Source organism: Protopterus annectens, chromosome 5.part0, assembly GCF_019279795.1.
Source record: "Protopterus annectens isolate FY-2018-M chromosome 5.part0, PAN1.0, whole genome shotgun sequence".
Lineage (NCBI taxonomy): Eukaryota > Metazoa > Chordata > Ceratodontiformes > Protopteridae > Protopterus > Protopterus annectens.
In genome coordinates this window covers 259593780-259611239 of record NC_056735.1, presented here as the reverse complement: position 1 = coordinate 259611239, position 17460 = coordinate 259593780, and the positions used below count along the sequence as shown (strand labels likewise).

General features: G+C 39.5%; 1 protein-coding gene across 3 annotated transcripts in view; it reads right to left on the bottom strand.

Moving 5' to 3' along the window:
* The window catches only part of PDE9A (phosphodiesterase 9A), an 851735-nt gene that overhangs the window by 397762 nt on the left and 436513 nt on the right, over nt 1-17460 (bottom strand). For 2 of the 3 annotated variants that reach the window (XM_044072227.1, XM_044072229.1), the window contains one exon: nt 15865-15922. In XM_044072227.1, coding sequence (XP_043928162.1) covers nt 15865-15922 — 58 coding nt within the window. Of the gene's footprint in view, nt 1-15864; nt 15923-16809; nt 17009-17460 lie in introns of those variants that run through there. The other variant, XM_044072228.1, reaches the window with a different exon arrangement.

Here is a 17460-nt window from a genome sequence, read left to right as displayed (position 1 = left end):
CCACATTATTTGCCTCCTGAAGAATCTGTATGCAGAAAAAGTAGCAACACTTAAAACTGAATAAGGAACAACTGACTGGTTCAAGATTGGGACAGGAGTAAAATAAGGATGTACATTGTCACCGTACTTATTCAGTTTATACGCTGACTATATCATGCAATATGTTGGGTTAGAAATTAGATGTCGGAATCAAAACTGCTGAGAGAAATACTACCCTCATAGATGCAGAGGATACCATTCTGATGCCTCAAAGTGAAGAAGAGCTAATTAGTCTGTTGAAGAATATGAAAGTAGAAAGTGCAATTAACCCTATCAATTCATTGCCAATAGACAGGCAAGAAGCGGAGTCAGTGACAGATTTTTTTTTTTTTTTTTTTTTTTTTTTTATCTCAGGGCTCACAAATCTCTGCAAATGGTGACTGCAGCCATGACATTAAAACACAGCTGCTTTTTGGAAGGAAAGCTATGGCAAATCTGGATAAGAATTGAAGGAGCAAAGGTATCACATTTTTAGCAAAGGGCCATATAATCAAAGCTATGGTTTCCCAGTAGCAATATATGGCTGTTAAAATCAGAACAGAAGTAAATCTATGCTTGCATGTTTTTGAAGTCTGGTGTAATTTGCAGTTCTTGACAGGCAGGAAGGCATGCTATAGCCCTTGAGGTCACACAGACTCAGATTCATCTAATGATTAAACAGCAAGATGTTTGTTTGCCAACAGCTAGTCAGCACTGTAAAATTCTACTGGGAGTCACCTAACTCCATGGTGCAGAACGACAGGGCCCAACTGAGGTTTAGTTAGCAGCACTAATAGTGAAGGAGCCAGGAAGGGAGGGAGACGAGTGAAGCCACATGACCCACTTGCCTTTCCCAGGTGAGAGAAAGGATGGGGTATTCAGAGAACTCAGAGAGGAGTGCAGTTTCTCTAGTGGAAACTGGGGAAAGCAATTCCCATACTTGAGGGAAGGTGGGTTGCTTACTGACAATGTTCCTTGCTTACTTGAGGGATGACTAGTGCTGTTAGCCCATTTGCATGGCCCTCCTCTGCTCCTTAGCTGAATGTCCACAGGGAGTTAGGGCGGTAACAAAGAAAACTCCTAGATCCACCCCTGATGACTGTCTGAATGATGGCTGCTACTGGCTGAACCTTGCCCTGGTGATGGGGAATGAAGGAGCTGATTGGTTGCAAAGGGGCTAATGACTGACAGACAGTGGTGGCAAACACCACAGAAAAAAAAAAGATTCTGCTGGCTGATTACATTGTCTTGCTTTAACATGTGCTGTGATATGTGAACTAATACTATGCAACATGCAGCAGTGTACTAACACATGCTATACAGTAGCAACTGTTCTTATCAACATATTTGAAGAGACCAGAGATCTATTCCCCTATAACAGTGGTATAACTCATAGTGACTTGCATGGCCATGAAAACTAAAGTTGGCACCTTGCCTGTATTTTTTTTGACTGTTTGCTTATTTGTGGCATCTGTGTTGGTATTTTATCACTTTTAAAGTGTTATAATGTGTTTGCTTACTCTGTTGCACCCATATCTGCATTCTTGACTTGTTTTGCTTTACTGTACTGTGAATTGTTATACTGTGCTATTGACTTATCTTACTTATGGAACAACAGTTTGTCTTTTCAGCTTTTTCCCGGTAAGGGGTCGCCACAGCAGAACTCCGGTCCGTTAATGATTGGCAGTAGATTTTTATGAAACGCTAAGGTGCCAGTTTGACACCCAACCTTCAACGAAGGCACGCCCATTTATGCACGCATGTCTTTCGAACGCTACCCAACCGCGGGGAGGACATGTAGACTCCACACAGAAGGCACTCCCAAGCCACGCCGAGAATCGAACGGGAGAACCTCTTGCTGTGAGGTAACAACACTACCGCTGTACCGCTGTATCTTAATTATGGAACAATAAATTGCAGTATTTATTTATTTATGCATACTTAGTTGACTGCATTAGTCCAGCTGGGGCAATGATCTCTTTTCAGGGGAGACCTGAGGTTGTAGTTGTACTAACTAGGGGGAAATTTGTCCAGGACAGCCAGAACTCCTACTCTTTTCGATAAATGATAACAGTCAACTTTGTCCATAATGATCAACCCACCCCTTATCTGTTTTCATAACTTGCAAGTCTTTGTTGGTATATAATTCTTTGAGTAATGACCACTCTGTAGACATCATATTAAAATGGGAAGATGTTGCCTGGCAATTCAACGGGTACCTTATATTCAGCTCACAGATTTTCTCAAACATTTCTAGAGCTGGATGAATGGGAGGATTAAAAAGTATGGGTCTCTGCAAAATCTCAGTGTCCTTATCATCACATTGGCTGAAAATAAAATGGAAATTTAACTTTCTGATGTATAATTTAAGATCCATAAACACATCAAAAATCGGTGCCCTTCTGGCTGGTACAAAAGTTCTCCCCTAATTTTCGAGATTAGCACAACTTTGATCTAACTTATAATTACTTAAATTATAAATTTTAAAGTCACCATCAGTGTTATTAATGATTAATAACCTGTTATCTTCCTCATCCATAACTTCACAATTAGAATTAGTGGGGCAATTACAAACATTAAATAATGAGGTATGACAATCAGATGTGGTAAATTTTCCTAATTTAATATTCTCTTCATTTTGCCCCTCCCCCTCCCTCTCTTCTGTCTCCTTTGGTAGTTGTTTAAATAGTCCATTTGCTCGGACCAGTCATTGTGCAACCACTCTGATCTCTGGGGGGGGAGGTTGTTTAAAAGCATTTATATTACATTATCGACTGATGAAAAGAGCAAACGCTTTTTCATCAAACTGATAATGTCGAAAGTCCTAAATATCGAAGACACAGAACAGTAAAACGCCACAAAAAAAAAACAAAACACCCCTCCCCTACTTAAATATACCAGCTCCGAGATTGTACCATAGTGGAGGAAATGGCAAAGTCCTGAAGACATGGCCCACCATTTTTTTTCCTGGGGAAAAAACGATGTTCCATGTCTTCGGTGTTTAGGTCTTTCGACATTATCGGTTCGATGAAAGAGCGTTCGCTCTTTTCATCAGCCGATAATGTAATATAGACCCGTTTAAAAGGAACTGATGTATTTTATATGACTTTTTAAGAAAAGCTCTGATGAAGTTTGATTTTACCGAACGAAAGCTCTCAACTATTTATTTAATAAATTGGAGTCCTGCGTGTTATGAGACTTTCTCTATTTAAACAAAGGTGCCAGATCATGGAACCTTATCCTCCTTACACTAAAAACAATCCAAAATGTAAAATCATTCAAAGCACACCTAAAAAATCACCTAACAGCTATCTGACTCTGCTCTTGTATCTCTCCTGGTTAACTTCACTTGACCCTTATAATGCTACAATGAAATTTAGCAGTGCTACACTTTGTTTCCCCCTCACCTACTTTCTGCTTTCCCACAGAAGAAATGGAAAAATGTGTTGATACAATCTCTCCTCTACTGCTGCATGTATGCAAGTTTTTTCTCTAATTCTTAAAAAAAATAATTAATTAAATGAAAATCTTTGTTGCATATTATACATCACAACAACTTTTCCTATTAAGCATAGCAAGGTTAATATACCTTTACAAATATGTTATTGTCTTTTTATACTATGCTTCAACTGTATATATATTCTCTATGCATATTTTTACTGTTAAGATCCGTACATGAAACTATTTACATTTAGATAAAAATATCTGATTGCATGCAATAGTATTGCAATTTTTGAAGCTTACCTCCCTAGTTCTCCACAGAACAAGAGGCTGTGCTAAACTCAGTTGAACTTTCTCAGTAAATAAGATAAAACAAAATAAACTATCAAACTTTGAGATGCTGTTCAGCTTCCTAAAATCATCACAGAAACTGGTATTCCATCAGGTTTAGGGCCTAATGCTATAACGTTGTTCCATTCAGTTCTATTACTCCAAACATAGGCATCTTATATATTTATATTTGTATTGCCTTCCTTTGTGACTCTAGTATTCTGTAATGTTTTTGTTAAGCTTTTCTCCTGGACTGATCTGAATATGGAGGTGAATCAGGTTTGTTCTGCCCAGCAGCTCTAAAAACACTTCCTTTTTCCTTAAAAGAAGCTCTTATTCCTGGTTTGCATTGCTTAGGTAATATATCATCTATCTGAACTACAGGCATTGAGGTCAGTTTTCTTTCCTCATTATAGTTACTAGTCTCTGCTGCTAAACTAACTACATAGGACTATACTTCCTCCCATAGCTCCTGACTGTTGATATACTTTTTCTGGTCTTGAAGGCTTCTACATAACTCTGTTATTTGCATCACTTAACTGGGACCCTGTCATTTAGCTAACAAATTGCTTTCTGCAAAGAAGACCAAAACACCTGGTCCACAGCTTTTGATTTCTGACTCCTTGAATTTCTATTATCAACCCCTTGTCTTGTGGCATGGGATCATTCCATGTGCTCCCTGACTATGGGAATCATCACTACCAGCCAATCCTGTAAGCGGGCTTTCTATTCTTCAGAATTTTCTCTGGGAATTCCCAACAGTCCATGAGACTGCCTGCCTTATAAAAAACTTAAAATGACTGAACCCCTTTGAGGCTTCTGACACTCTCTAATGGCGAACAGGAGGTATGATATCAACTTTTTTCAGCATGGAATTTAAAGTTTAGTTAAAATGTTCCACTAATCCATCTACCTGGTCACTGGCACAAAAATGTCCATATTAATACTTTTAAATGACATTTTTATGACAGATATTGAAATCAGAACATTTTAAAGCCTGGGTTTGTGGTTATGTCCTTACATTCAAAACATTTAGCATAGAAGTTGTACAGCAAGTGCTTTTGTAACTCAATGTATGATTAAGAAGCATGAATATTTTATTCACTTTTTCCTCTACAGCTCTAGCTATACTTTCTATTGCTGTGCTCAAAATGTCGGCTTCCCATTAGACCTTTTAGACTGTTGATATACTTTTTCTGGTCTTGAAGGATTCTACATAACTCTGTTATTTGCATCACTTAATTGGGACCCTGCCATTTAGCTAACAAATTGCTTTCTGCAAAGAAGACCAAAACACCTGGTCCACAGCTTTTGATTTCTGACTCCTTGAATTTCTATTATCAACCCCTTGTCGTGTAGCCTGGGATCATTCCATGTGCTCCCTGACTATGGGAATCATCACTATCAGCCAATCTTGTAAGTTGGTGTAGTGTTTTATGATGCTTTCAGATGGGGCTTTCTGTTCTTCAGAATTTCCTCTGGGAATTTCCAACAGTCCATGAGACTGCCTGCCTTATAAAAAACTTAAAATGACTGAACCCCTTTGAGGCTTGTGACACTCTCTAATGGCAAACAGGAGGTATGATATTAACTTTTTCAGCATGGAATTTAATGTTTAGTTAAAATGTTCCACTAATCCATCTACCTGGTCAGTGAGATTTTTAATTGCTTGACCTTAAAGCATTGGCACAGTCAATGCATTATTCTGGGGAGAAATGGAATTCCTTATCAGTTAGTACATCCTTAGGTATCCACACTCTAGAATAAGACCTGCATCCTAGCTATAGCTGTAGCATTAGTCTTACACAGCTGGATACCTTCAGGCCTTAGTTCACATCCCAAAGTAACTAAAATAAACTGAAAAACATTGCTGGATTTTAGCAATGGCACAAAAATATCCATATTAATACTTTTAAATGGCATTTCTATAACAGATATTGAAATCAGAACATTTTAAAGCCTGGGTGTGTGGCTATGCCCTTACATTCAAAACAGCTAGCATAGAAGTTCTCAGATTTTTTCACTATTCCTAGCCAATAAATTATTGTCAGGATAATTTTTAGTCCTATCAATTTCTAGATGTCATCCTAGTACATGACTATATGTTAATCTCATCACTAGATTTCTGAAAGACTTGGGTACCAGCAGTTGGCTTACTATTTCCTCTTTATTCTTATTTATATTTATTTTGTACAGCAAGTGATTTTGTAACTCAATGTATGATTAAGAAGCATGAATATTTTGTTCACTTTTTCCTCTACAGCTCTAGCTATACTTTCCATTGCTGCGCTCAAAATGTCGGCTTCCCATTAGACCTTTTGAAAATGTAAGTGACTTACCTGAAAGCCAGCTAACTCTCAGGTTTCCTCTACATAAGTTTGTCCTGAGGTAGAAGGTACGTCTAACAGTGGCACTGTTGTCTCAGTGTCTCACTTCTCATAGAAAAGGTAACTTATACCAGTATTCTTTAGTATCAGTTTCTATTACTGCCGTATCTTACACCAGTATTCTTTAGTATCAGTTTCTATCACTGCCGTAACTTACACCAGTGTCCTTTAGTATTAGATTCTATCACTGCAGTAACTTACACCAGTATTCTTTAGTATCAATTTCTATCACTGCCGTAACTTACACCAGTATCCTTTAGTATCAGTTTCTATCACTGCCGTAACTTACATCAGTATTCTTCAGTATCAGTTTCTATCACTGCCATAACTTACACCAGTATTCTTTAGTATCAGTTTCTATCACTGCCGTAACTTACACCAGTATTCTTTAGTATCAGTTTCTATCACTGCCGTAACTTACAACAGCATTCTTTAGTATCAGTTTCTATCACTGCCGTAACTTACACCAGCATTCTTTAGTATCAGTTTCTATCACTGTCGTAACTTACACCAGTATCCTTTAGTATCAGTTTCTATCACTGCTGTAACTTACACCAGTATCCTTTAGTATCAGTTTCTATCACTACCATAACTTACACCAGTATCCTTTAGTATCAGATTCTATCACTGCCGTAACTTACACCAATATTCTTTAGTATAAATTTCTATCACTGCTGTAACTTACACCAGTATCTTTTAGTATCATATTCTATCACTGCCGTAACTGACACCAATATTCTTTAGTATCAATTTCTATCACTGGTGTAACTTGCACCAGTATCCTTTAGTATCAGTTTCTATCACTGCCGTAACTTACAGCAGTATTCTTTAGTATCAGTTTCTATCACTGCCGTAACTTACACCAGTATTCTTTAGTATCAGTTCCTATCACTGCCGTAACTTACACCAGTATTCTTTAGTATCAGTTTCTATCACTGCCGTAACTTACACCAGTATTCTTTAGTATCAGATTCTATCACTGCCATATTCAAATTTTCTTGCTCCTTTTCTTCATAAAGCTGATATATAGAACCTTCCTTCTTCTGCTTGTGTTCCTGAATTTTTTCTCAACATGAATATCATTAGGGCTCTGTTCAGGGTTTTTGAGTCTGTCAGTATATGCTACTCTCTCTTTTTTTCTTTCCTTCTTTATGTGGCTCACCCTCTGTCTCAAAGTTACTGAGCATTACCTTCTCATTAAGTGATCCCTGCTCTTTAGTGCTGTTAGCTCTGCAACACTTTCAGGATGTAGTATTTTACTATGTAGCTCCCTTCCTTTTACAGGTTCTGGTCTTGTAGATCACTCTGTCATTGGTTTATGCTAACATACATTGTTAAATGGTGTAGGCACTTTTTCTCTTTGTTTCTTTAGCCAAATGTTTCTACATTTAGGGCTTTCTAACTCTTGATCTTTGTTGGATTAATGAACTCTATTAAATGTATCTGGTTGTCACTCCCTCCTTTTTTTCCAAGTTAGACAGAGATATATCTGTAAGCTCATTCAGCTGCTGGTCCCCTTCTCTATTTTGGTAAGGAGTCTTCTCCCTTGGAAATACAAGTAATTAACAGCAGCAGTTGATGAAGGATTTACAGTACACACTATGTATCTTGACCTTGCTATGACTTTGAACATTATTCAGCAAAACAGGCTAACTGACGAAATGAAAACATTAAATGTCAATCTATATATAATACAATGGGGAAACTATTGCTAGAACAGCAGGATGCAATAAGTCAGGGTTGGGGTGTAACCAGTCTATCCTGTCAGGGCCTCCAGTGGTGTTCTACAGGACTCTGCTTGGGGCTGCTTCTTTTTGGATTCTTCTTTTCAGATATAACTATGGGAAAAGGCTATGGATAATTAAACTTGCTGACCAAAGCTGTAGGTAGGTCACTTGGTGGCCTGGGCAGTATCCCAATTGTTGTCTCTGAAACCGACAAAAAATACAATCAATAAATATACAAATAAACATGCTCTCATGAGGATAAAAAAGTCCCCAATCTACAAGGAAAGAATTATTTTGTATTGACATAATAAACTCTTGCTGACTGATACTCACCCCCCAGCAACAATGTTATCACTGACTGAATGACAATTAAGCAGCAATCATCACAACTCTGTCTACGTTAATGACTACAAAGACTGCTCTCAGGGACAGGATGGCACTCCTACAGTTTCTGCTTCTTGTTATTTTATGCTAATCACTCCCCTAATACCTTCTGCTGGGGTGAGCTATCCTGTCTGCCTTGCCTAGGTCGGTTCTTATGCAGAAGACTGCAAATTTGGTAACATAATTACTTCAGTAAAATATACTAAATTTCTTCAAGATGGTTAGAAAAATGGTGCACTAATATGATGTCATCTTTAATGTCAGTAAAAGTTATCATCATGATGCTTGGCAAAAATAGTGAAAATGACAAAAAAGCAGTATGAACTACAATCGGTGCATAGCTTTCAAAGTCAACAGGGCATATTCTGTAGGTCTTCTCATTCTAAAGAAAGTACAGTTGTGTACCTACCATAAATGTAGATGTTCGAGTGTATTCACTGTTGCAGTCATTACAATTGGGTTATCCTGCTGGCAGGCTACCCGCAGTCGGCCTGAGTTCCAAAGTCTAGGTCTGGCGTCGGTTGCTGTCGCCTCTTCCCTGACGTCAGTGCACCAGGGGTATAAAAGATGCAGCCGACGCCATTTTCTTCAGTTTTCCTTGCCCCAGATGTCAGGTGCCCCAAAAATAGTAGGCTAAATTATGCCAATAAGCATGCATGCACATAAAACAACTTTTCCTTCATCTACAAGCAAATACACCACATAGGTTGCATAGGCTAGAGAAGTACAGATAAATCCCAGCAAAGAAAGGGGGCATGGAGGGAGGGTAACCTGGACTGCAACAGTGAATACACTCGAACATCTACATTTATGGTAGGTACATAACTTTACTATGTTCATCGTGTTTCACTGCTGCAGTCATTACAACTGGGTTGAATCCCAAAGCTAAGGTTGGGAGACTGGAGCTAAATAGGATTAGGAGAGGCTATAAGGCCCTGCAGAACTGCAGTGGCAAAGCCTGCCCTGGATTTAGAGTAGAGAGGTAAGCGATAGTGCTTTGTAAAGGTATGCACTGAACTCCAAGTTGCAGCCTCTAAGATATCTTTGGTTGGTACTCCTCTGAGAAAGGCTGCTGAAGTGGCTGCTGCTCTGGTTGAGTGTGGCCTAATGTCCTTAGGCACTGATTTGCCATGCTGTGAATAGCAGAAATGAATGCAATGGCCTATCCACTTTGAAATAGTCTGTTTTGAGATAGGCTTTCCTTGTGATGCTGCAGCATATATCACTAGGAGTTGATCACTTTTTCTGAAAGCTTTAGTTCTGTCCAAGTAGAAGCGTAGCTGTCTGTGAATGTCCAAAGATTGCAGAATTCTCTCACCCTTATTCTTTGGGTTTGGATAAAATGTAGGCAAATGAATTGTTTGGATAAGGGCCACACTGGACACTACCTTAGGCATAAATTTAGGGTTTGTCCTCAGCGAAACCCTGTCTGGATGGAAAATGATAAAAGGTTCCACAGCCATGAGTGCCTGTAACTCTGAGACTCTTCTAGTGGAGGTTATTGCTAGGAGCAGAGCTGTTTTCCAGGATAAGAATTTTATGTCAGCTGCAGAGGCTGGCTCAAATGGAGGCAGTGTGAGTTTTTCCAAGACATAATTGAGGTCCCATGCAGGTATTGGTGCTCTCCTTGGAGGTCTTATGTTTTTGGCCCCTCTGAGGTACTGCCTTAGTAAGGGATGTGAAACAATAGGTGGTTCTGTATTGTAATGAGCTGAAATGGCAGAGGCATGAATTTTAATTGATGAAAAGGAAAGGCCTTTCTCCAGCATCTCAGTTAAGTATTGTAAAATCTGAGGAATATTTGGAACAATCGTGTCAATACCTTGTGCTTGGTTCCAAGCACAGAATCTCTTCCATTTGTCTGCATAAGAATTTCTGGTGCTAGGCCTCCTGGCCTCCAAAATAACATCCATCACTGCTTTAGAGAGAGCTGTGTCTTGAGAGGCTTTATTATCTACCATGCAGCCAGGTTTAAGGTTTTGAGTTGGCTGTGCAGTTTCTGACTGTCATGTTGGGTCAATAAGTGAGGAATTTGAGGTAATGTCCAGGCTTGGCAGTGAGACAAGCTCTTTAGGATTGGGTACTAGTGCTGGTGGGGCCAGTCTGGGGCAATCAGTATAATTTTTGGTTTCTCTTGTCTGACCTTGAGGAGTACCTTGGGGAGCAGAGTTATAGGAGGAAAGGCGTATACTGTTAGATTTTTCCAGCTGAAAGAGAGAGCATCCACTTTCCATGCTTGCTTGTGATAAGTCCTTGTGTAGAATCTTTGTAGTTGGTAGTTGTGAGGGGAGGCAAATAGGTCTATGTCCGGGCATCCCCAGGTCTTTGTTATCATGCTGAAGACTTGTGGATCCAATTTCCACTCATGGGGAACCATTAGGTTTCTGCTTAGTTCATTTGCCAGAGTATTTTTCCTTCCTGGCAGGAATTGTGCTTGCAGATGTACTTGGTAAGTCAATGTTGTGTGCCACAAGTTCATAGCTAGCCTGCAGAGGGGGTAGGAATGTGTGCCTCCCTGCTTGTTTATGTACCACATGACTGTAGTATTATCCATCTTTATTAGTAGTTGTCCTGGGTGAAGTTGATCCTTGAAGGCGGTTAGGGCATTCTGAACAGCTAGCATCTCTTTTTGATTGATATGTAGATGCATTTGACTTGCAGACCATGAGCCCTGAATACATCTTCCTGCCATATGGGCCCCCCAGGTGTAATCTGATGCATCTGTTGTCAAAGTTTGCCTGGCTGTGGGTAAGGTGAATGGCTGTCCCGTGTTGTGGTGACAGGCTTTTGCCAACCATCGAAACTCCTGTTGCAGGCAGGGAATGAGGGTAATTATTGTTTCCAGGCTGTGACAATGTTGAGTCCAAACACTTTTTAGATACCATTGTAGTTTCCTCATATGCAGTGTGGCATATGGAATTAGCAGAATGCAGGATGCCATGAAGCCCAAAGTCTGCAGAATTTTTCTTGCAGATAACTGGGTCTTTGTTGCCAACATTTTGAAGTAAGAAGTCAGTTGCCTTTGTTTGTCTGGCGTGAGATAAGCCATCTGGGCAGTTGTATTTAAGCTTGCACCCAGGAATATTATCTCTTGAGAGGGAACGAGTTTTGATTTCTTCTCATTTACTGTGTACCCTAGACTTGTCAGTAATCTTATTACAAATGCCAGATGCTGTAATAGAATGTCCTTGTTCTCTGCTTGAATAAGGCATCATCCAAGTAAGGATACATTTGTATTCCTCTTTGTCTGCAAAATGCAATTACTGGTGCCTGGCACTGTGTGAAGATCCTGGGTGCAGTAGATAAGCCAAAGGGCAGTGCAGAGAATTGGTAGTGCATTGAACCAGCTTTAAATCTGAGGTATCTTCTGCATGTTTGTCTGATTGGGACATGCAGGTATGCCTCTTTTAGATCTAAAGTCACAAGCCAAGCCTTCTTGCCCAACATGGGCAGAAGCTGCTGTATTGTCAAAAGTTTGAATTTTGGAATATCCAGATATGTGTTTAGAATAGATAGGTCCAGTATTGTTCTCCAGGCTTTGTCTTTTCTAGGTACCAAGAACAGTCTTGAATAGAATCCTTGTCCCTGCTCTTGCTGTGGTACTTGTTGAATGGCCCTCATGTCCATGAGGGATGAAACTTGTTTCTGTGCCTCTGCCCATTGATTGCGTGGCAGGTCTGCCATACCGTTTTGCCTTGGCAGAGTGTGAAAGTGGAACCTGTAGCCTTGTGAAACTATATTTAGAACCCATTTGTCCTGGGTGATCATGTGCCAATTTTGTGAAAAAGTGCTAGTTCCCCCCCCCCAAAGGGGCTGTCAAAAGATAAGTGCTTGGTGCTGGAAGTGGGAAGTCATTGAGACTGTTTCCTGTATGGTTGTGATTTTTCCTCTCCACTCTTGGAGGTAGAAGCACCCCATTGTTTAGGCCTGTATAAGCCTTGGGGCTGTGATCTGCCTCTGGGGCATCTGTATCTGCCCCTTTGTGGCCTATCTGACACTGGAAAAGACCAATTTTGTGTAGGCCAGTTCCTGCTAAATTTGGGAGGCTGTACCTGCAAAAAATCCTTGACTGTTTGCATAGATTTAGCTTTGTCCTCCATTTTCTTCAACACCTCTTCTGCTTTAGCACCAAACAAAGTATCATGCTGTAAAAGAGCATCTAATAGTTTTCCTTTAACATGATCCGGCAAATTTTGTTCTTTTAACCAAGCATACCTCCTAATGACAGAACCTTTAGCAGTGGCTCTGCAGGAGGCCTCAAGAGAATCAAAACCACATTGCAAAGTATGCTTTCCAACTTGTTCAGCTGCATGCAATAAATCCTGCATTCCTTCATTGTCTGCACATTCTGTACTTGCTGGCATTTTCTGTTTAAGCAAAGATATAAGATATTGCTGATACTAAGCATATGAAATTGGCAATTTAAAGTTCTTACAGCCAAGGTAGCAGAGGTATAAATCTTTTTGCCCCATCTGTCTAGGGCCCTAGAATCCCTATCAGAGGGGATAGGGTTTTTTGCAGTAGAAGCCTTGACCCCTTTGGGACCCTGAGAGATGGTTTCTGGGTCAGCTGCAGGGTTCTTACAGGGAAATGTATGTGAATCAGGAACCCTGTAGTATCTGTCTGGCTTAACTGGAGCTGGTGGTAAAGAGTCATGAGAAAAACTGGACTCTGAAAATACACCATCTACAATGTCTAAAACAGGCGGGATAGCAAGGAGCCTGTGCTGGGGCAATAAAAGGAAATCTCTGAGCCTTTTCTTGGATTGTGAGTAGTCTTGCCTCTCCCAGTGGAAATGCTTCCTCATAGTATGCAGTGCTTCCCCAAAAGAATAATCCTCAGGAGGAGAGGCTGAAGGAATAGATTCTTCAGCATCAGAATCCTCATAGGGAGGAATAGAATAATCCTGATCAGAGGAGGAATCAGAGGAAATGGAAACCTGGTCTGAAGATTCATATTCTAACTCTTGCCTAGGCCTCTTTTCAGGAGGGGGATGGGAACCCCTGATTAAAGTAATAAGGTCTTCGGCCATTTTAAGCATCTGTTTTTTAGGCATGGAGGCCTGTCCAGGTGAATGCTACACTTGTTTCTTTGTCTTTAGAGCTGCTTTAGTACTTGCCTTTATAGCTGAAGTAGGTTTCACATATAATTGTGTAGGCCTGAAAACACCCTCAGAAGCCAATGCCTGCTTAGCGGCTTCGGACCCATCTGAGGGAATGGTTTCCGAGTATCCAATACCTTGAGTTTCCAGAGGCCTAGTCGGCTCCACGTGGGAGTCGGAAGTGGCCTGTGGCTCTGAGGTAGCGGGCGTCTGGGGCTGCAAACGTGCCTCACTGAGAACCGGTGAAGTGGTGACAGGCCTAGAAGAAGCCTCGTCATCGTTTTTGGATCTCGGATGCCTGTCCTTTTCTTTTTCTTTTCGTTTTTTGTAAACTCCGGTAGTCGGCTGATCCGACGGCATTATATAATTAAATCTTCTGCCAAAGTAATGAAATGCAAAATCGTACCGACGCTTAATAGTGCGTTGGTTAAATCTAGCACAAAACCGACAACTAGCAATGTTATGGTCAGGGCCTAGGCAAGGAATACAGTAAGAATAAAAATCCTTATGAGGTATTTGCTTCCCACAAGAAATACAGTTATTAATTTTTTCTGACATCGGTCTGGAGCAAGAAAAAAGTTTCCCCAATGGGGTACTTAGCTTTAATGAAGACTTCGGATCTGAAATTCGAATTTGAAAACTTCAGGAGTCGGCCGACTGGCACTTACGAACTGCTTTTGCTTTGGGCACCGTGCGGCAAGAAAGACTGAAGAAAATGGCGTTGGCTGCATCTTTTATACCCCTGGCGCACTGACGTCAGGAAAGAGGTGACAGCAACCGACGCCGGACCTAGACTTTGGAACTCAGGCCGACTGTGGGTAGCTTGCCAGCAGGATAACCCAATTGTAATGACTACAACAGTTAAACATGATGAACATCATATCTAGTTACTCCAGGGAGGTCACTGTACTACTTTACGTTTCAGTAATCTGGTCCATTATTGAACACAATGTGCCATTTTGTAATCTTTGCACCTGTAGTCTGAAAAATCATGAAAATGTGCAATGATATTGAAAAAAATCAGCATGTTAGAAAACCTAAACTATTCAGAAAGGCTTCAGGAGCTATCAATATATATTTTGTTTCTAGAGGTCACTAAGACATGACCTCTGCCTGGGCTATAAGTCAACATGTGATCCAGTTCTGTTTAGGCCTATGCCTGGAATACACAGCTGGGGTAGCTAATATCAGATCAGGAAACAAAAAAAAATAAAAAATAAATATCAGTAGCAGAAATAAATATTACAGATACATTATGAAACACATTCCAAGATTAAGGAATAGGCTGACTTTTATAGTCAATATTCGGCCATTAACATCCTTTAAAATTATCCTGATATGTATATGGGAAGCAACAAACATCAATAATGGGTTATGGCAATCAAAGCCTTCAAAGGCCAGGACATCGTAAGCTTGACAATCAGACCTATGAAACTATATGTTCTGTTCTGTCTAGATTGCCACCATCATATTATAATGAAAAGGGTAGAGACAGTAATGTGGTCAGCATGGCATGCATAGACTTCAAAAATTAAAAAATAAATTTAATTATTTTAATGTATCTAGTTATTAACTGGATAAGTGAACTAGTCCATAGTGACCCTTTTCATCCATGACCTGGGCCCATAGGTCAGGGTTGAACTCCTGACTTGGATATTACAATGGTCTTTGTCCTTTTATTTTCAGAACTTTCCATTGTCCAAATGAAACAGCTTAACACCAATATATTTCACTGCTGCTTCAATTAGTCCACTTACATACACATTGCTGTATGCATTAAATCCTCTTCTGATGTGTCTTGTATATAATTTTGCAATGCCCTCTCCCTGTTAAATGCAAGCTGTAACCTTTATTTTGCTTTTTTATATTTTTGCATATTATGCATATGTGAAGCTCTGTTCATGACATTTTGTAATGAAATGCTTAATACATTAGTACACAATTAAATGCATGTTAAATTAGAGCACTACAGTGAAACTGAGAGAAAAGGATATATATGTAGGGTAAACACTGATTTCCTCAAGTCCCACTTCATGGGGCACTTTTTTGAAACTACATAGCTGTTGTGACCGATGATGTTACTATATATAGTAAGGGGGTGCATAGGGTGAAGCCCTGCATGGAGGTATGGTTATGGGCTCCCTCAAAGCCTTCATTTTAACAGTTTTTATTTTGCAGTTTCATGGAGCTACCATATTGCTGAACTGAGTCTGAAAGAAATCCACCATAGCCATAGTTAGCAAAACAATGAAGGAGGAAGACAGACAAACGTAATGTGAAGAACCACAATGCAACTGCATCATGGGTACTAAATCTGGATGTGTCCTGTAGTAAAAAATGGATACAGTCACTGCCTGCAAAATAAATTAGAAAATATAAAGCTTTTGTAGCCTTTTGATTATCACTATATAATGTTATACTATAATTTATAATGTTTCTTTATTTTTATGTAATATGTAAGGAAGGCATTGCTTACCTTTGGGTAGGAAGGCACATCTCGTCGGGGTGTCAGCTTCTTGTTGTCATCTAAGAAACTGTATTTACAGGGACAGTTAGTTCTGCAGGAGGAATGGCTCACACTGAGTATTATCAGACTACATCTACCACACAAGCTTTAAAACTTAACCTTTATAATTAGTGGCACTCAGAGTACCATAGTCTGTTGGGGTACCATTTTGGACAACAGAACCAGAATTAAACATATAACTTACTATCAGTCTGCATTACTTCAGTTCATGATAATTGTGGCGTCTTATAAAGAAGAGAGGCGCAGCTTTTATAAAACAGAAACAAACCTTCACTCAAATAAAAGAAAACCTCCAGATGACAAAATTGTACTTCACTAATGATTAATTTTCAGTTAAAGCACTGCTCAGCTTACAATAAATAAATATATAAATAAACAAACAATAAATGAGCAAACAAAAAAGAAAATAAAAAAATATCAGTTTGACAGCATTGTAAGCTTCATCCAACCTACTCTTGCTGAATTAAAAAATGATGTCAGATATTTTCTCTGAAGGATACTCTTATGCACATACATTGAAATTAATTTAAGCAATGCCCACTAACAAACCAACATTCAGAATCAGCATTTTTACATATATGTAACAGCAGTTTAGAAATAAATCCTGCCAGGAAAAGAGAATGTCAGTTATATTCCACATAAGGAGCACAGCAAACATCTGTGAAAGCTGCTACATGGATGACGATACAGCAGTGCCTAAACTCGGCTATACATATCTAGCAAAGTAAAATTTACCATTATATAGCTTTTCTTCTTCCAGATTACTGGACCCCTTAGTTCCCTGTAAGATTGTTCTTATCCTCAGAGGATTTATTTCTGTTTGATATACAGAACTAGTCTTGTAAAACTGTCATTATGTTTTGAGCAATACCACAAAATATTGTGCCAGTTTACCTTAGGCAAGCCTGATTTAATATCATTATTTGATTGTAGCTCGAAAGGATAATTCTTGTTTGACATCACCGCGACTGCCCTCAAATTCCTGAAAAAAAATTGCATCCAGCAGAAGAAACATATGATCTTGGGCCTGATGCCAATCTCCTACTTTCTGTTCCTTTTCTGAACTAATTCTGGCATCACAGCTTCTTGCCTACTGCTGCTCACAATGCTGGGATTTCCTTCCTTTTGATCTTAAAATACAACCACGATATTTCTCTTAAAGCTGCCTTAAGAAACTTGTTCTACTGCAGCACAGTGTGCTGGACATTTTATGACAAAATAAGACAATCAGTTTATCCTACCTCCAGCTGGTGTCCTCTCACTTCCCTTTTCAGCTGCTAATACCATTTCTCACCTTGTGCTGACTTTCTACTTCTCTCTTATGCAATCAGTTTCATCCCTTTCATCTCAAATTCCTTAAACTGTTACTGATAACATCTGGTTAATGACTTTAACACTCCGATGCCATCCTGCTCTATCTTCCTACAGTATAACTAAAATGATTTCTCTGCAAATGTTTGCCTCTTAATTAGCATCCTGCTTGCTATCTTTCCCATGCAACACTGATACTTTGTGCTGTATAATCTGATTCCAAAGCTTTCACTT